The sequence below is a fragment of the Lytechinus variegatus genome, chromosome 1, assembly GCF_018143015.1.
Source record: "Lytechinus variegatus isolate NC3 chromosome 1, Lvar_3.0, whole genome shotgun sequence".
In the NCBI taxonomy this organism is placed as follows: Eukaryota; Metazoa; Echinodermata; class Echinoidea; order Temnopleuroida; family Toxopneustidae; genus Lytechinus; species Lytechinus variegatus.
In genome coordinates this window covers 241,884-263,474 of record NC_054740.1, presented here as the reverse complement: position 1 = coordinate 263,474, position 21,591 = coordinate 241,884, and the positions used below count along the sequence as shown (strand labels likewise).

The window sequence follows — 21,591 nt, the reverse complement described above, 5'->3', positions numbered from 1 at the left end:
CTCACACAAAATCACGCTGGCACTGCTATGTTAAGTCACTATTAGTCAGGGGCCTTAGGCCTTAAATTTGAAGTTTTGGGGACAGAGTTTACAAAAGCACCAAACTTTCCCTATGTCACTATTAGGTCAATAGCTTCATTTTTTCCCACAGAACATGGTGCTGAAAATTGCATCTTCATGCAAAAATATGCTAATTTATGCAAATTAGCAGTAATTTATGCATTAAGCCATATGCCATCAGGAATTAATTAATAATTTTTTTTTTAAAGATACCAAACTTTAGGAAAGTCTCTACCAGGTCAATAGCTTTAATTTTTCCCACAGAAAATGGTGTTGAAAATTGCATCTTCATGCAAAAATATGCTAATCTATGTAAATTAGCAGTAATTTATGCATGAAGCCATATGCCAATGGGAATTAATTAATAAAAGTTAATAAAGAGATACCAAACTTTAGGAAGGTCTCTTTAAGGTCAATAGCTTTAAATTTCCTTATCAAACATGATATTGAAAATCATGTCTTTATGCAAAAATATGTTAATTTATGTAAATTAGCAGTTAATTTATGCATGAATAGTAAAACTTAGTAACAAGGAATAAAAAGAAGCCAAACTTAAAGAAAATCTCTATCAGATTGATAGATTTATTTTTTTTGTACGATATGGGGGGGGGGGCAAGAGTCGGACCTTTAATTACTCTACGACTGATACGAACAGGTCTTTATCTTCCCAAAATACCCCAAAATGCCTCCCAAATCCAACCGATTTCCATCGGAATACATCCCGAATGTGGCCCGAATGGAATTTGTTGTTGTCACATTCGGGAATATTCTGGAGGGTATTCGGCTGGTTTTGAACATTTCAAAATGAGCTGAATTTTTCAGCGAATGTTCCCGAATTTTCTTGCATTTACGAAGGCAAAACAAAATATTCCTGAAACCACCAGAATACGTGTATATGGATGGATTCGCAGCTGATTCGGTTCCGTTCTAACCCTGGTTTTAAGCAAAGGGTTACACCAAAACCAAATTCTCCCGAACAAATTCGGATCAATTCTGCCCAAAATGGCCTGGATTCGATACTTATTCATCTCGGATTCGGGGAGCTCCCGGAATCGATTCGGAAGGATTTGGAACTATTCTGTTCTCCCTCCCCAACGGAAACATTCGTGGAGAGATTCTGCTTGTCTTGAAAATTTAAAAGCCAGCCGAATATCCTCCAAAATACTCCAGAATGTGGCCAAGACACATTTTTTCGAGCCACATTTGGGATGTATTCGGATGGAATTCGGTTGAATTGATTTTGGGGAGGCATTAGGACAATTACTTTGGGAAGTCGATAGCTCTGATTCGGGACCTATTCCAGACAGATTCAACTCTGATTCGGGCTAAAATTGATTGGGAGAATTTGGTCTTGGTGTTACCTTAGTTTTAGAGATAGAGATTAATTCATAAGCCAATAAAGAAAAATCACTGAAATTATTCAGGTCACCTTTAATCAAGGGACAACAGAAAAAGAAGGATCAGGTCTCTTTGCTCAAATCTCATGTGTCCCTGTTCTAAAAGAAATGTACATAGTTGTCAGAGGGGCGGACATTGACAGCTTTTTCTGCCATGAACCATCCATATACCCTCCTCTTTCTGACAGGAGAAAACTATACTCGGGAAAGAAATCTGACCTCTTGAATTGCTTTGAAAAGAAAGATGAAATACTGTTTATCTTTTCCATATGATTTTGTTTTTTTAATTGTTAAAGGGGTATGCACAGGATTTATAATTTGCATAAATTTGCATTTTAAACATGATGCTCTCTTCTGGTCTCATGGAAAGTCACCATAATGAATGAATTGTGTAACAGTGTCTCATATGCATAGTGTTGTGCTTGTCCCTCGGTTTAAAACCACAAAATAGGATAGTTGATAAGTTTTACACATATTTTCATAAATTTTGCATAAATTTGCATTAATTGACATTGAAAGTTGGTTCTTATTTAGGAACTGTACATAAATTGCATAAATTAGCCCTATGAAAAAGGATTACAGTCATTGATATCAAGGCATCCTATCAAGAATTAATGTTTTTGGTACCAGTGACAAATGTGGAAAAAAATGTGATTTTGACAATTCTATATGTCGATATATGATAATACGTGTGTTTTTTCATGTGATTTGCATATAATTTGCATAAATTAACCATAAAATTTATTCATACTCAGCAATTTTATAAAAATCCACCTGCAGTTGAATATTTAGCAAAAGAAGACCCAAATACAAAAAAATTGGGCATTTGAAAATTATTTTTAGTGAGATATGGTGAATTATGAGTTTTTTGCATAAAATTTGCATAAATTAGCATTTTAAAATAGGGTGCCCTTCACCGATTTCGGGGCACCCTATCTAGAATTAATGCTTTTGATACCAGGGACCCACATGCAAAAAATGGCGCTTTTGTAAATCCTGTCCCCAAAATTTTGCTAAGGCCCCTAACTATACATGCTTAAATTGAAATTAACTTCCCACTGATACTGAATATTGACTGGCCTTGCAAGGAACAATAGTATAATATTGTCCCCAGTCTTTGGATGAGAATATTGTCCCAGTCTTTGGACGAGGGCAATATGGTTCTCATGTTAAAGGGCAAGTCCGGGCCAGAATTAACATAATTTAAGAGGAAAGAGAAAAGTTTTTCCTACATAACGATTAAAAAAATCATGACCAAAAAAATGACAAGAAATAAGGAATATATTACATTTTTAAAAATCACATTTTCACTGAAAAAATTTCTTGACCAGTCCATATGAACATTCTGAGGAAGTTGATGTCATTCCTCACAATTTTCTACGCATTACAGTTACAAAATGATAAAAATCTCATATTTCAGAGTTGGACAGTAAAATCTCTCTTCTATTCACCCTGATAAATGAGAAATGATGTTTATTCGGACATATCTTCATACATGAATATGCTTTCACAGGTATCGGCCAAAATATGAAAGTATTCAGAATGTCAAATATGTAATATGAATGACAAAATTGCGAGGGGATGACATCACCAACTCACTAATTTGAATATATTCATAAGGACTGGTAAAGAAATGTTTTCCAGATCTTCCTTATTTCTTACCCAATTTTCATAATTTTTGTACCATTTTGTAGGGGAAAATTTCCTTGTTCCTCTTAAATTATGTTAATCCTGGCCTGGACTTTCCCATTAAATTTGACATTAATACGGTTTTCATATCACTGCACTAAATAAATGCATGACAAGTTACTTCAGAAATACTAATTTCAAGATCATCTACAGAATGCAATCGAGCAGAGTGCACAAGGAAAATTTATTCATTTCTCTACTTCAAACCTGCTGCAATTATTTAAAAAAAGGGGGGGGGGGAATGTTGCCAATTATATCTGAATTTTCAAATTTTGGCAGAAAATATGGCATTCATTACAAATTTAAGTACATGCAATTAGGGGGAGGGGGCTGGACAGCAGAAATACTTACAAGTATGTAAGTGTGATATGGTATACAAAGTATGAATAGCGAAATATGAGTTGTATTCAGCTCTCCATAGCCATAAGATTCCAGTTGAATTTGGGCTGAACCCTATAAATTCACATATTATTATCCATTCTAATTCCATTGTAAGCACAATAAACAAAGCACTTACTGACAAAATTCCTGTCTTCCTCAAGCCCTCCATCAATTGCTGCTCACTAATAGACTTACAAGAGTCTTCCACGAGTCTATCAACCAGTTCTGGCTCCAGGAGGTCTGGCTTTGGTCCATCTTGAATGATGCACTGGCCTGCATTATACATAAAGCACAATGAATCCTGTTGTATATGAACTATTCACCTAAAATAAGCATTGAAAACCAATATCTTGCCTTCCTCTTCAGTACAAACACCAGGTTAAGAGTACTCATAGGTTGAACATAGGACTGCATAATACTGCATATTTCAGCTTTTCCATGAATCGATGTGTGATTTTTGATTATGAAAATACAACTTGTTACCTTGAATTGCAGAAAACTTCATTGAATTGATGGAGTAGTTTTGAAGAAATATTATTTATTTTAGAATAATGTCAAGACTACCCCCATCCAAATTCGGACAATTTACCAGTTCACAATGCCCAGAATGAAATCAATTTTTTTAATGTAATTGAAATTAGATATTTCATGACTATTTTCCACTGTAAATGCAGTAACATACTTTTGTTCCTGGACTTCCTGTATTTCTGTTATTTCTGTAATGCTTCATATATCAATTATCTGACATCCCACAAACTGACATGTAACCAAAATCACTTAACTTACCAATCACAATTCCTGCAGCAAAATATGCCTTCTGTTGGACCATGTCCTCATCCTCGAACAAAGTCAGGCTAGCATCATTCTCCACCATCAGGCGGCCCTTTATAGCCTGCAGAGCTAGGCGGAGGAACTCCTTCCGGAGTCCCCCCAGGTCCTGGCCCCTTTCTCCCATAAAGCATACCTCAAGGGTGAGGCGGGGCTTGTATCCCTCAGATGCAAATTCGTCTATGACCCCTTGCAGTATGCTTCGACGGGCAATCATTACTTTGTAGGTTTCTCCCTGCATCACTGCATCTGCTGATGCAAAATCTGTAGGCAGGTTGAGGGCCCTGCCTTGAACAAATTCACTGCGGTAGCTTTCAATTATGCTTTCCACACTGGTGTCCTCTGATCTGGAATACAATGACACAAACATACAGGGTCTTTCTTTATTTTTGTGAATTATTTGTGATTATTGGTCCATACCCTCACATTTGCTAAAAAATAGCTCAAAAACAGGCAAATATGAAATTAATACTACTTTTGATACTTCCACCTTTCATACACATTTCAATTTCGCAAAGTCTGATGAAAATGAAATGTATTTTAATAATACATAATAAAGCATCACATTGTATAGCAGTAAAATAAGCACAAGGGAGTAATGTTAATGAATTTTAAAAAATAGTTGGAATGGGAACTAAGGCACTTTCATAATTCATGTGAAATATTGTGGTACGTCTGAACTCTTTGTGAGCCAAAACTTATTATTTTTGTGGTAGAAAGCATGCACGTCTGAACTCTTTGTGAGCCAAAACTTATTATTTTTGTTGTAGAAAGCATGCACTTAACTTTCATTACACTTCATAAATAAAATAGATAATATATCATAACACTTACAATCCTTCTGCAACATTAGACAGAATCTGCAACAGGTCATGGTCTTCTTCATTGTGTGATGGAAGACTCTGAAAACAATAACATGGTCCATTTTCTAAAAATCACAAACCAAATTTTAACAAATCTCCCAAAACTATCTTTGTGCTTAACCCTAAAAAGACTGGGGGGGGGCTGATTCAGCCCCCCCCCTCGACATTTTTCGCGATAAATCTGCCGCGCGAAATTTTTTGACCGCGTCGCTCGCTGACTTTTTAATTTCAAGTCTCGCGCAACTTTTGAGACCAAAATTGTGACCCCGGGGTACGCGGTTCCAAAATTACGCAACATTTCGTAAGTGCATGCAGACCAAAAATTACTCAAAAACGTGAATTTGTGTACAAATCCAATGCAAATAGTGTTCTTAGCCAAAATTCATAAATGTATCATTATTTTTCCTTTTACTGCTTAAAATCAATTAATTTTATCTTGTTTATGGTCAAAATAAAGTCCCCGACAATTTCCATCGAAAAAACAATAAAAAACAAAAAGTAAAAAAACAAAGAAATACATAAGAAATTTAGAAAACAATAGAATACATAAGAAAATAAATGTGATTTTGAATTTTTTTTTAAATGAATTTGATCAGATGCCTATCTAGAGTATATGAAGCAAAAATTAGCATTTCAGGGGCATTATTTATTTAATAAGAGCAAACTTATGATTTTACGCATAAATTAGCATAATTAATGAGACTGAGATTTTTTGCAGAATTTGATGTTATAGTTTTGTAGATAATGCCATGGGTAACGCGTGTGCCAATTTTCGTCGCGATCGCGCGATCAACGGCCGAGATCATAGGGGGGGGGGGCTGAATCAGCCCCCCCCCCCAGTCTTCTTAGGCGTCGAAATAGCCAAGTCTATTTAGGGTTAACGCAAATGAGGATTTTGTGGCTAATCATTAAACAGTCTCCTTGAACCATCAGAAAACGGCCATCCACTGATACTGTGAAATGGTCAATATACTTTAAGTTGATCAGAGTTACGGGTCTACAGGTTTTTGCAAAGTCATAAAAAGGCAGGACCTGCCAATTCTATCTTCGAATTCCCAAATGCTTTAATTAGCGAACAATACATGTTCCTTACTGTAACATAGTATTATTTGATGAATGTTGTCATGAAAGCCCACAACCAAGTTCCTTCTACAGTATTCAAATTCACTTTGAAGAGTATACAGGGAATTTGAAATTTTGCTGCTGTTCACTCAAGAATTTGACAAAAATAACTCAATCCCAAATATTTGGCATGTACAGTAATTTTTCATCACGTATATTAAAAAGATATAACAGTAGCAATTATCTATTATGTAGAAATAAAAAATTCTTGAGGTGAAAGTGGAACATGGGCTGTGTGTGTGGGGGGGGGTCATAATTTTTGTGCGTATAATGAACATTATTTTACCAGTTGTCTGCAGATTACAAATAGAGATTTTATGCATGAAAAAAATATGTTTTTGAATACATATGACTTCCAAATAGTGTAAATCAGGAAACGATAGATTGGGGCGATTGAAAATTGTGAGAATAGGTGAAAGGAAAGTGAGAATACTAACCTGTGGAAGCTCAGGCTCAATCCATATGGGTAGTTCATCATCAGATGGTGGTGCCTGAAAAAAAAGAACAATTCCATGCATTACTCATACCCAACAGGATGTCAGCTTGCTTATCTAGAGAATTTCAGAACAAGTAGATATATCGTTGAAGGTGATTAATACCCCCGCTCCAGCAACTCTGAAAACTACGTAAAATTCTGTGGAAGAAGTTTGTGCCGCAAGGTTTTGGCTAACTGTTAATACCTCAGCAATGCTTTCTCTGAGGACCTACATAAAAAAAACGTCTAGACCTCAATGCCATCCTGTAAATACAATTTGATTTCAGTTACTTCAAAGTGTGGAATTTATTTATTCCACAAGTTTTTCACAAAAGTATATTGTTACCATGGCAATTATTTGTCGGGTACAAATGCAATCCGTGTCTTGCATTATCATACTTACCAAATTTGACATCAGTTGCTTAAATTCTGTGGAAGTAATTTGTCCACAAGATTTTGTAAGAGGTTGGTTTCCATAGTCACGCTTTATCTGACACACTAAAAAAATGTCTTCGAGACCAACATGTATACCTCAATGCCATAATGTATACCAAAGCTGATAGCACTCATTTCAAAATTGTGGAAGCTGTTTACTCCACAGTCTCTTTGCTATAAATAAATCAGATAAAAACACAAATGGTTTCTCGCCCAATGTAACATCAGTACATTCCCTCAAACAAATGCACATAACTCTTCTAATTTTAAGTGTGATTAACTACTAGACATTATATATATATATATATATATACATATATATATATATATATATATATATATATATAAGGCACCGGCGTTCAAAGCTGGGGGCCTGGGTTCGATTCCCAGCAGAGACATTTCTTCGGCATCACCAATTGTTCCAAAGGGTAGATAGCTCTGGGGAACTTTGATTTAAGCTACGCCTACCATTGTTCTCTTCATCCATTTCTTTACAATATTTGAATAAAAAAGAGTTGCCAAAAGCTGTTGTACATGTATAACTTTACACATTTGTATTTCTTCTCCCATACATGTACTGTATCGAAGCAATAGCTTTGATCCATCTGAGGCATGGCGGCTTGTCATTGTTCTAAACCCACCTTCACCTGACAAAGGAAATTATAATTGGTAGTGTCGAAAATCTGTCTGATGGTCAATCGGATTGGGTTCGCCTTAGCCATTAACCCGTCTCTGTGGTCTATTGGTTAAGGCACCGGCATTCAAAGCTGGGGGCAAAGGTTCGATTCCCAGCAGAGACATTTTTTCGGCATCACCAATTTTTCCAAAGGGTAGATAAGTCTGGGGAACCTTGATTTAAGCTACGCCTACCATTGTTCTCTTCATCCATTTCTTTACAATATTTAAATAAAAAAAGAGTTGCCACAAGCTGTTGTACATGTATAACTTTACACATTATATATATATATATATATATACTGTAAATATTTATAGGAGAATAGGTGAAAGGAAAGTGAGAATACTAACCTGTGGAAGCTCAGGCTCAATCCCTATGGGTAGTTCATCATCAGATGGTGGTGCCTGAAAAATAAACAATTCCATGCATTACTCACACCCAACAGGATTTCAGCTGGCTTATTTTGAAAACAAAGAATAAATATTCTCAACACACAACAATAATTTGATCAAAATTTGATAATAAAGAATCTATGAATTTCTAAAGTTTCAGATTCAATCCCCTTAACAGTTCTTTAATAGTTGATATGAATATTCGTTAAAGACAGTTGGTCCCTTTTACAAGAAATTTCTGGAAAATTTTCTAAGAACAGTCTCGTTTTGAAGGAAATATTATGAGGAAACCATCCCGTATTGTTAAGTATCCGGAGGCAGTTTATTTGTGAAGTTAAATTGACCGTCGGTGATTTCAATCTTAATTCTGGTCCCGAATTCAAGCTACTAGTCTAACTCACAGACCTATGTGGTGCACTGTCTGATTAATGTTAGTGGTGTGATGATAATTGCCTCATTACAATCAAGTTAAAACCACAGCCAAGTAAATTATTGATAGATATATATTGTAAACTGATTTGTTGTTCGAATGATAAATATTGTGAAGAATTCAGTAATTCCATTGATTGTCTTTTCACCCTTTTGTGACGTATTATGATGCTTATTACGTACGTGTAATTTTTCAAAGATGCGTCATCTAACGCGCAGTATGATTTGTCATTGACATTCATTATAAGTGCGCGAAATTGTTATGCTTTATTTACTTACGCTATTTATTACCAAAACATTATTTTTGTTACTGAAATGTGCATATTTGATCACTTTTGAATTTTACATGAGAAGGAAAGGTCGGCTGACATTCATCTCCGACAGATCTCCCGTTATTTGAGACTGAGCATTGTTGGTTTAAGAGAAAGAATCAGGTGAATATTAATTCTCTCTTTTATGACATATTCATATTAATTGACAAGTTTTGCCAAGACATAGAATGATTTTAATGATTATTTTGGACTTCAAAAACGAGAGAGAGTATTTGCGAGAAATTTTATCATTAATCGATTGATTTGTTTCGTTTAAACAGAAAAGCACCATGAACGTGTGGAGGCGAAGACTGAGGGCTTTTTGTTACATAGTTAGAATTTATTCAAAATGTCACCATTCCTTTGTTAGTATTAGTTTTTAGTTTTATTTCTTTTTGATACATTTTTTTAAGAGTTATTTATATAGTTTTTCGTATTCAGTTAGATTAAGGATTATACAGGCTCAATTTTAGAAGAGAATAATTAAGTACATGGAAACAGGATATCATTTTTGCTTGAATAGGAATAGTCTTTGTCTTTATGTTGAACTTGTTGTATTGTGAGATAGGAATGGAGTAAGTCGACTGCTCTCATTCATAGGTGGTGGTTTTTATAAGTTTATCTCTTTGACAGTGGCATTCAGGAGGCTGTATAGCCTTGCGGCTGAGTTGCCATAAAGAAGAAATGTTAAAGTTCTAGATTTGCACCGACAAAGTGAGTGACTTCTACGAGACTTAGGAAAGGTAGAGAGTGAAATTCACTGTGGGGTGTAACTTGTTTTTGACAGTATTTTACTGTATTTTTGGAGAAAGAGCAACAAGGCCAGTTGCTGACGGTGTCTGTTGACGGACCTGGGGCTAGGTATATTGAATACTGCAGGCAGTTAGAACAGAGTGAACTAGATAATTTCAGGAGTGCCTAGAAAAGACTTGTTTGTTTATTGAAGTGAGAATTATAGAATTGAGTTATATGATGAAAAGATACCAATTTATTTGGTCAATTTTTATGTGCCAATTCTTGGCCTATTTTCTTCAAAAGATACCAATTTAGTTGGTCAACTTTTTATGCCAATTTTATAAATTGGTTTATATATTTTTTTTCGGATGAGTAATCATTCATTGCTAGGATTATTTAATATTACATGTACTTGATTTGAGCCTAGATATGTAGATCATTTATGTACGTAGTTAAGAAATAATTCAGCTGTACAGAATCAGATTGTTGTATCATTTATTACATAATAATAAGCTTCCATCTTGGAGGCATTATTGGAAATTTAACGCAATATTTTCTGCTGATTTCCTTCTGTCTGGTATTTAGTAAATTGTTTGCATTCATGTGGTTTATGGTGAGTTATGATTGTTGACGATGATTGATTGATGTTTATCTATTTGATTAATTGCAGCACGTCTCTATATTGGAGACAACTTTAAACGCCATTGAACTTGGATAGGCTACCCGTGAACCCCATTAATTGATAGAGAGGTTTGAATATGAGTAGTTGTGTTGTGGATATCTTTATTTACTGGAATTTATTCCAAATTATTCTGAGTTGCGGTCTCAGTATAATCTCCCGCATGGTGGCAGCATTTACCAGGAGTTTTAGGGGGTTTGACGTTACAATATTATTAATTACACTCATATTATTCATATGCGTGTAAATGTACTGTTGTGCCTGGTACACAGGCTATGCCACAGACAGTATTTGGTGCATTATTTGAATTCTACGCAACTTGCGATTCTCAAATTTCACAGACATGATCCACATACAAGTACCTTCAGTTTTATAGAACATATGGTGCATTTGGGAAGGTCTGCACAAGGGACCAGCTACCTTTAAGTGATTTTTTTATATAATTCACCCACTTTTGTCTATATGAACAGTTACATCCTAAACATAATTTTCAAAAAGTATTGATTCACTAACCATAGATGAATCACTGTTCTCAGGTTGAAGAGGCTCGTCTTTTTCACTAGTTTCATCCTACAAGTATAAGAAAAATCAAGAGAAACATGCAAAATGAATATTTCTCGACAGATATTGAAATGATTAATCAAACAAAAGGTACACAGGTTAGTTCATAATCTTCATCCAAATCTGGTTGTTTTCCAGTTAACCTATACCTAAATAAATTTTGAGACATATTTTACATCTGATATGCACCAATTCATATAAATCACACACCTATAGTGTTCATTTCCTTAATTTGTATAAGGATTTTGTAGTCTAATAAGGCAATTTTTATGCATTATTTTTGAAAATGTGACCAAACAATAATTTCTTCATTGAATTTGTGTTAGTCACAATCAATTTTACTATGTGTTTGATGTTTTCTACAGTATACTTGTTTTATCTTGAGCTTAAACATAAACAGAGTTCTTAATTGAAAACTGGTTTTGACTGTGGATGGTTGGTTTTGGTTTGGTAAACCTTTAAAAACAGCTTTAAGTGAAAAAAGTTAAATATTAAAAGCAAAAGAAAGTGGAGGGGGTGGGAGTTCAGAAAAAAAATACAGTAATTCACACAAGAAACAAGTTGAATGCCTCTGGCCGTCTCACCTGCATCACACGGTTCAATATAGCAGCAGTGCTGACTTTGAATACTACTCTAACCCGCACAAGATGTTCAGTGATACATGGTTACTCTTATGTCCACTTTTTATGAACTAGACCAATAAACTTACAGAGATATGATGGTTCTTCAACAAAAAAACCCAACATGGCCAAAGTTCATTGACCTTACATGACCTTTGACCTTGATCATGTGACCTGAAACTCGAACAGGATGTTCAGTGATACTTGATTACTCTTATGTACAAGTTTCATGAATCAGATACATAAACTTTCAAAGTTATGATGGTAATTCAACAGATACACCCAATTCGGCCAAAGTTCATTGACCTTTGACCTTGGTCATGTGACCTGAAACGCGCAGAGGATGTTCAGTGATACTTGATTACTCTAATGTCCAAGTTTAATGAACTAGACCAATAAACTTTCAAAGTTATGATGGTAATTCAACAGATACCCCCAACTCGGCCAAAGTTCATTGACCCTAAATGACCTTTGACCTTAATCATGAGACCTGAAACTCACACAAAATGTTCAGTGATGCTTGATTACTATTATGTCCAAGTTTCATGAATCAGATCCATAAACTTTCAAAGTTATGATGGGAATTCAACAGATATCCCCAATTCGACCAAAGTTCATTGACCCTAAATGACCTATGACCTTGGTCATGTGACGTGAACTCATGTAGGATGTTCAGTGATACTTGATTAACCTTATGTCCAAGTTTCATGAACTAGGTCCATATATTTTCTAAGTTATGATGACATTTCAAAAACTTAACCTCAGGTTAAGATTTCGATGTTGATTCCTCCAACATGGTCTAAGTTCATTGACCCTAAATGACCTTTGACCTTGGTCATGTGACATGAAACTCTAATAGGATGTTCAGTAATACTTGATTAACCTTATGGCCAAGTTTTATTAACTAGGTCCATATACTTTCTAAGTTATGACGTCATTTCAAAAACTTAACCTCAGATTAAGATTTGATGTTGACGCCGCCGTCGGAAAAGCAGCGCCTATAGTCTCACTTTGCTTCGCAGGTGAGACAAAAATCAAAGGTTATTAAACATCAAGACTTCTCTACCATTGCTATCACATTTGATCTTTATAAGAGGCAAAATACTGAGATCGGCACCAACAAGATCTTCACAGTATGCCAAGCTACATGTATACCTTCATACCATATCTGAGCAAAATCTGTTCGGAAATTTTTCCAACCTATTGTACACAAGAGTCATACAGAATCATATCTGCCTTTTCTGTATACATTTATTCATTACGAGACATGCTGCAATTTCAACATTAAAATGAGGAATTCTGTACTCTTGTTATAAGATAAACTGAAGGCAATATATATATATATATATATATAAATATATAAATATATATATATATAAATATATATACATATATATAAGCAAAATACATATATTTTATATATATATATATCCAAATCCTTTTCCTCTCCATTGGTAGATAAAATAAGAGAGATATGACATGAACATAGTTGATTTATGAGGCTAAGTTTTAGTTAAATCTTCTCTATTTTTAGGCCGCAATGCAATCTCGATGTGTTGATAACAGACCCATCCCTGAACTGCCTCGGGACCAGAAACAATCAGGATTTCATCCAAATCATGGACCAGCTAACAATTTCTCTTCGATCAAAACACTTCAGCAAAAATGATTATAAAAAAAAACATACCTCCTTTTTGCACACTTCAACATGTTCCCTCAGTTCTGACGTGAGGTAAAGAATGCCACAAACGTGGCATGGCAGTAGGCCGTCATTGGCTGGAGGGGATGTATGTAACAAGGGTATACTCTTCTGTATGGGTCTCAGAAAGAGCCTCTGCGAGTTTAGGAGCTTTAGCTCGGTCGAGGAGCATGGTCCTGTGTGTACTACCTCGAGGAGCGTTCGGAAACCAGTCCTCAAGGTTAGGATCTCATATCCCATCTGCATTTCCTCTTTCTCAAAGGCACTGTTTTAAATGAATAAAAAAATCAAGAAACATATTAAAAAAGAAACCAAAAAGGCACATCATGTATTTCTATGTGTCAATTTTAGCATTAGATATACACAGAAATAATGGCATGTATGTGGTGCTGGATAAAGCAAATTGAATGAAATACATATGTACAGACACTAATATGAAAAGAAAACATTAAATAAAGATGAAAAACCAGAACAAAGATGCACTAAAATGTTTCTTTACATTGTTTTGGCAAGTCATTTCAAATTTTTAATATATAACTAAAGCTGTACCTAAGTAGTAATAATGTTAAAGGTAGAGGATCCCATTTTCAGACCAGAAATCTGGCTTTGCTTAAACTTAATTAGCATTATGACATAAATACTGTCATTCAAATAGAAAGGTGAAAGCTAATGTAATAAAATTATCACTTATGAAAAATGATTCATTTTGAATGTCATGATGGGGCATCATGAAATTCAGTATAAAGAAAAACAATTTTTTGACCGCGTCGCTCGCTGACTTTTTACTTTTACCAACTTTTCAGACTAATATTGTGACTCCCAGGTACGCGGTTCCGAAATTATGCAACATTTCATAAGTGCATGCATACCCAAAATTACTGAAAAAAGTGAATTTGTGTACAAATCCAATGCAAATAGTGTTTTTAGCTAAAATCCATTAATGTATTATTATTTTTCTTTTTACTGCTTAAAATCAATTAATTTCATCTTTTTAATGGTCAAAATAAAGTACCCAAAAATTTCCATTGAAAAAACAATTAAAAAAAGTAGAAAACAAAGAAATACATAAGAAATTTAGAAAACAATAGAATACATAAGAAAATAAATGTGATGTTGAAATTTTGTTAAATAAATTTGATCAGGTGCCTATTTAGAGTATGTGAAACAAAAATTAGCATTCTACATGTGTAGGGGCATTATTTTATTAATTACAGTAAACTGATGATTTTACGCATAAATTAGCATAATTAATGAGCAATGTGATTTTTTGCAGAATTCGATATTATGGTTTTGTAGATAATGCCATGGAAAGCATGCCAAGTTTCGTGGCGATCATGCGGTCGACGGCCGAGATCATAAGGGGGGCTGAATCAGCCCCCCCCCCCCCCGTCTTCTTAGGCGTCAAAATAGTCTATTTAGTCTATTTAGGGTTAACACTCAATAACAATGCATAGATTTATATTTCATAACTCAGTAAGTACATCCATATTTCTCAATGTGAAAGGTGTTACCCCTGGCTCTATTTTGAAAAACAAATCAATGTATACTAAATTTTTTCTATATTCAATCAAATTATTTTTTTAAATCATGAAAAATGGTTCAAAGTCACCCCACTTTAAGGTACTCAACTTCTGCAGTAAAATTGAGATACCAATCAACAAAATAATGTTTAATCTATGTATGAACAAAAAATAAAATCCTTTGGTAAGTATATCAAAAATTTGAAATACTTCATTCTTAAAGAGAAGCAATACATTTTACTGATTTGCTATCAATACCTCCCAGTGCACATGCCTGATAATGCATCTGTAAATGTTCAGAAAAGGTTTATATTCAAATAGGCATGTTTTGAAGGCAAAGGCATTTACATTATCATCAAAATGATCCCTTGAGGATGTCAATTGAAATGTTTTTCTCCTAGCAGTAAAATAATAAATCAAATTCCAAACATGTTTAAAGGGGAAGTACAGACCAGATTTAATATAAATTTAAAAAGAGACAAATTTTCACTACTCAAAGGTGCAAAAATGAGGAACATTGGTTAATAAGAAAGATGTGGCATTTTAAATTTTCACATATATTCAGAAAACATTTCTTGACCAGGTGCAAAAATGAGGAACATTGGTTAATAAGAAAGATGTGGCATTTTAAATTTTCACATATATTCAGAAAACATTTCTTGACCAATCCTTATGAACATTCAAATGAGGGAGTTGATGATGTCAATCCCTCACAAATTTCTACACACATCAAATGATAAAAATCTCATGGTTCTGTTATACATGTAATACAGTAGCGCTTACCTTCTCCCAGCCAGAATAATTGAGAAATTATGTTTATTTTGACATATTTTAAATGCAGGCACATGGTTTTACTTGTATAGGCGAATAAATTTTAAAAAATCAATTTTTTATGTATGACATATATGACAAATTGTGAGGGGATGACATCACCAACTCATTCATTAGAATATTCATAAGGACTGGTCATATCTTCCTTATTTCTTACTCGATTTTCATCATTTTTTTGCACCATTCGGTAGGGAAAATGTTTCTCTTTCTATGTAAGTTTTGTAAATTCTGGTCCTGATTTCCCCTTGAAGGTAGAAAATCCCATCTGTGAAATTAGGCAAGTTTGCCAGTACAATAAAAAAAACTACCATTAGCCAATATTGGAAGTTGACCTTTGAGTCCATTTTCCTGGCTTACCATCACTTTACTTACATTATACAGGTATGACCTTAAAGACCCTGGATTGAGTGGAGCTTTAATTACAGTTGTCCTCAAAATTATTCATACCCCTTGTGGAAAAACATTCTTTGGTAGATTTTTTACTTGTAAAAGCTATTATGATGTAACTTTCTTTGTATCTTTTGTCTGCTTGTTGCTATGCATGATTTGACATATGAGCTGGCAAGTCTTCATTAGCATAATAATAGATAGGGTCGAAAGTTATTTTTTGCACTTGTTCAGAAATATTCATACCCTTGCCAATACCTAAACAAAAATGTCCTTTTATGACAATGCGCATTATTTTTACTGTCTGGGAATGTGCTATTCTTTGTTCTATAGTTATTTCAAGATGTTCCAATGAATTAAATACCCTCTTTGTTAAACAAGCCATTGAACAATGATGGAAAATAGCATCTTTCTTAAAGGGTATAAATAGAGGAAAGCATTCTGGATATTCCCAGTCTCTGATAATCATGGCCTAGAAGAAGGAGCTCAGCGAGGACCTACGGCAACGTCTTGTGAATGCCCACATTGAGGGAAAAGGTTACAAGGCCATTTCAAAGCAGTATGATGTCCCTGTGGCAACAGTCCAGAGCGGAATCAAGAAGCACAAGAGGTACAACACTGTGAAGAACCTTAGTGGGCATGGCAGGAAGTGCAAGGTGTCCCCTAAACTTGCCAGGAAAATCTGCAGAGAGGTCAACAACAACCCCCGGACCACAACCAAGGCCCTACTTGAAACGCTTGACCGGGCAGGGACGAAGGTGTCCCGGTCCACCATCGAGCGAGTCTTGCACAAAGGAGGTCTCCATGGACGCAGGCCTCGGAAGACACCATTGCTCAGGAAGAAACACCGGAAGGCTCGACTGGCCTTTGCTAGAGGTCATCTGAAGCAAAATCCAAGCTTTTGGTCAACCATCCTGTGGTCTGATGAGACAAAGTTGGAGTTATTTGGCCATATGGATGTTGAATACGTCTGGAGGAAGAAAGGGGAAGCATACAATCCAAAGAACACTGTGCCAACTGTCAAGCATGGTGGTGGGCACATAATGCTATGGGGATGTTTCTCTTCCAGTGGCACAGGGAACCTCGCTAGAGTCAAAGGAATCATGAAAAAGGAGGATTACATCCAGATCCTTGATGATAACTTGAAGGAATCTGCCGAAAAACTCCAGCTTGGCCCCAACTGGAAGTACCAACAAGACAATGACCCAAAGCATACCGCCAAGCTGGTGAAGAAATGGTTCAAGGACCATGATGTCAACGTCCTAGAATGGCCAAGTCAGAGTCCTGACCTGAATCCGATCGAGAACTTGTGGCGAGACCTGAAAGTCAGTGATGGCTAGGAACCCTACCAACCTGACCCAGCTTGAGGCCTACACCAAGGAAGAATGGGCCAACATCCCGCAGGAGACGTGCAGGAAGCTTGTGGACACTTACAGGAATCGTCTAGAAGCAGTCGTAAAGAACAAAGGCTATGCTATTGACTATTAATGAAAGACATTGGACTCAGAAAACCTAGGGTATGAATAATTTTGAACATGACATTGTTTGAATATCTATGAATAAAATACCCCTGAAAAGAGAAATTTCTTGAATTGTGCATTGTTATTCTTTCACTAGTAGGTCACACATAAATCTTAGAGAAACTTGATAAAATGCATTCATTTCATCACAAACATAAACAATCACAAATATCAACAAGGGTATGAATAATTTTGAGGACGACTGTAGGTGATCTGTCAATTGACAGATCAACTATTAATTTCTAACGAATTTTCTTTTTTATTTATTTATTATTTATTTTTATTTTCCCACCTCTTCTTGTGAACACAAAATCTCCAAATCTACATCATCAATTATCTTCAAAATATCATCAAATATGGGGACTTATCATGTGATGTGTATAAAGCAAGTTCAAGGTCAAAAGGTCATCATGACGTCATCTAGACGCCATTTTGTAAAATCACATTATTAATCATATCTTCATTATCTCTGATCAAAAATTAACAATATTTACATCACATTAACTTCAGGTTGAGGGTCTACTGCCCATGTCATCAAAGGTCATGTAAAGGTCACGACGCACGCGTACGCGCGCGTCAAAATTTCAAAGTGCTCAAAATTGTTTTTTTGACCAAAACAGAGTACGAATCAGGTCATTTTAAGCATTTCAAAAATTTGCGCGCGTAACGGCACTATAAAACATAGGATCGCCATTTTTTTTATATCAATGCACCGATAATATAATTCTGAACAATTTGATACCTTGATCAACCTTCTACGACAAGTAATAAAGGAATTAGCCTCCATCAAAGTTTACAGCACGCGCGCGCGCGCGCACTAACCATAGACAATATATGTGCAAAAACATGCCTATACAAAATCCATTATAGCTTTTAAAGTAGTACGGTGACCCCCATTTTTTTTTCATATTCAAATAGAGTATGGATAGGAGATGTGATTTCATGTCGCATTTGACCCGAAATTTTATCATGACGTCATCAAAATGGCGTCGGAACTCAAAATTCCCATTTTGCTACTTATGACGTCATTATAATTATGCAAATTTGACTTTAACTCTGTAAATATTGGTCAATTTTCGTTCAGTTTTCAATATGTTGTAGCTGAGGATATACTCTTTCTAATTTGATGCCTTTATTCACTTTTAAAGGAATGGATCATCCTGAAAAATGGCAAGTTAAATAGGCATGTCATTTTCGCTCATTTTGTGTGCAATCTCTATGGGAAATGACTTTTTCTCAAAACCGGATTCTACATTTCTCTATTTCGCGAGCCATATCTCTATTTTATTTGAACGGATTTCTTTGAGCTTTGAGTATGTTGTAGCTGAGATTCTAAGCTATCAGAAATGTTGCATTTATTTTCCGATCAGATGCCTGGATAATCCTTTTATTTCACTTGCAAAATTGGATTAGAGATCCTCTTCATTTGCTTATGTGTAGAGTCCTTGGCAATGTCATGTCAGTATAGTGGTCACTAATGATTGTAAACAGCACACTCACCTTTGACCTGAGACTCACTGAGAAGTCTCTGATATATGGTACCTAGCTCTCTCTGCCTTATCTCTGCTTTTTTTTTACATCATCACAAGACGGATAAAAACTGCAACTTTCCTTTCCTTTCCTTTCTGACACACTTATCAAAGTTTTCTTCTCGAGTAAACATGAGTTTTGTGAACGTCGTCAACTTAATACTTTTGTGGGTTTCTATCTCACTTGGAGCAAACGGCATAGCCTACATTGAATCTTCCACCTCATCTCATATTCAAGTTTTGTACTACCGTTTTTTCTGTTATTCACCAAGAGAAAAATCCAAAAGAACGTGTGTGCTATCCAAGTCAGTTTTCTTATAACATCTGTGTGGCTTTGTGTCAAATACTAGGATCGTAAAATAATTGGAACATTATATTGGAGGATTTCTACTTGGATTTGTCTACATGCCTTAAGTCGGTATTAAAGGTGCTTGGATATTGTCATTCAATCATATAATCAACCCCTGTTTCAGTATAAAATTAAAATATAAAATGCATGTATATCATGATACTGTATACATGTATATCTGTCACGTAACTTTCCCTTTTCTCGATTTTAAGTTATCAACACATTCTTTTCAGAATGACATTTAGTTTTCATCATGATGATCATATTAATCTAAATTAACATGTAGATTGTATTCATGATCATGAGAATCAGAGACAGATCACCTAATTCGTCCTCGTGACGAATTAAAATTCTACATGTAGTTTGTTTATAAAGTTATGCAGTGGAATGATTATTTCTTACAAATTATGGTATGTAACATCTACAGGAAATAATGATATGCATTGGAAAGTAGTACAGACTACAGACTAATATTCATAGCGAAAAAAAAGGCATTTACATATAAAATCCATTTGAAATCCAATGGTAATTAAGTCCCACTTACAGCAACTTTCCAAACCCCTACTTTTACATACTTTCTTATATTGTACAATAATCATTTAGCTACTTCTTTTAGACATTTCTAAAAGATATTCAAAAACGGACCTTTAAATCTTAACCCTTTAAATTTTATGGCTACACTTTTCTAAAACAAATTACCTCAAAATACGTTCATCGACATGAGCAGAGTCTGCTTCCGATTCGAAGATCACGACCATCTCTCCCAAACCATTGCTTTTAAGAATGGCCCTCTCTTCTTTAGATGGGGCCACTTCCTGGTTTGCATCACTTAAGCAAACCAGGATCCTTCGGAAAGTAGAAGGCTTCTTCTCTGTAAATGGAAAATGCAATAAAGAATATCAACCTGAACCAATAAAATAATGAATATTGGTTGAAATTTTTTTTTAAAATGTAAAATGATCCATTGTGCATCAGGGAAATGATACTGATATTCATGAATATGCACTAAGTTCAGTAGAAAAGAAGAGTTTTTTCCGTATTGACTGGATTAATATTTACATCAGTACAATGAACTTTTAACTTTATTTAATTAAATGAAAAGTGCATTCACAAGAGGATATAAATTCTCATATTTGATTAGTTTCCAATATAAAACTTGATAAACTCAGAAATGTCTGGAAATCATTAAGCAGACTTTTGTACTGGTTACTGTCATGAATTTTATCTACCTGTATGTAGATTAAATCCTGTATTCATCTCCAACCTTAATGGAGGAAGGATACAAGAGATGTACATCTATGATGTTGCGTGACGTCGGTCCTCGATATATTTTTCGCTATACCAAAATTCTGACGTCATTATTTGAGAAAAATTGATATTTAGCAGAACTCTCGGGTGCACCAGTCAGCGTCTGTCTCTCCCGGGCAAGTCTTGTAATGCATCGGCGCAGGCATTAATTTGCGTTCCGCTAAACGCGGTAGGTCATTTGGAGCATAGATTCTGGTTCTCAATTATTAAAAATAGGATAAAAAAAATATATCAGACGTTCCTTCGAAAACATGGTGGGAATTATTAATCCTCGGTTGGACTGGCAAACTACTATCGGGAATAAAAGTAATTGCCAGACCAACTTTGGATAAATAATTCCACCACACTTTCTCAAAGCCTGATATATTTGTTTAATATAATCTTATGTTCTTCTAATTAGTAGGCCTACATATTTTTTTTGATAAGCCAATGTGTTTATCTTAGTATATTTCTACAGTTTGGTATCTTTTCACCACAGTGACAACCTAATCACAATTGTAGGTTTTTTTACAAGTACTGCAGTGGCCAATTTCAGACTAGCAAAAGAAGTGGTTAAAACTTAGTGAAAATCTAAGCTTATGAAGTAATTTCATCAATAGCTAGAATTACTCTGTAACCATCTCTCTGTTACTAATTACTATAAATAATAGAATATAAATAGAATGAAAAATTATGGTCCTCTTTTGGATTTCAAAACTGAAGCCAACTTCTATTAATTTGAACACTTTCACAAAAGTGGGCAACTTAAGACATGACCCAATGTAAAGTCACATTACACTGGATGCTAAACCATTA

The 21,591-nt window shown here is 34.9% G+C and overlaps 1 protein-coding gene across 1 annotated transcript; it reads right to left on the bottom strand.

The window, feature by feature from the left end:
* Window positions 1-2,904: 2,904 nt before the first annotated feature.
* On the bottom strand, window positions 2,905-20,745 carry LOC121406605. The gene is made up of 10 exons (XM_041597615.1): window positions 20,718-20,745; window positions 20,188-20,359; window positions 13,341-13,617; window positions 10,986-11,042; window positions 8,277-8,330; window positions 6,778-6,831; window positions 5,190-5,257; window positions 4,314-4,702; window positions 3,612-3,800; window positions 2,905-2,909 (listed from the first exon to the last, which is right to left on the bottom strand). Exons 1-10 carry the CDS (start codon window positions 20,743-20,745, stop codon window positions 2,905-2,907), a joined length of 1,293 nt encoding a protein of 430 aa, XP_041453549.1.
* Window positions 20,746-21,591: the final 846 nt, after the last annotated feature.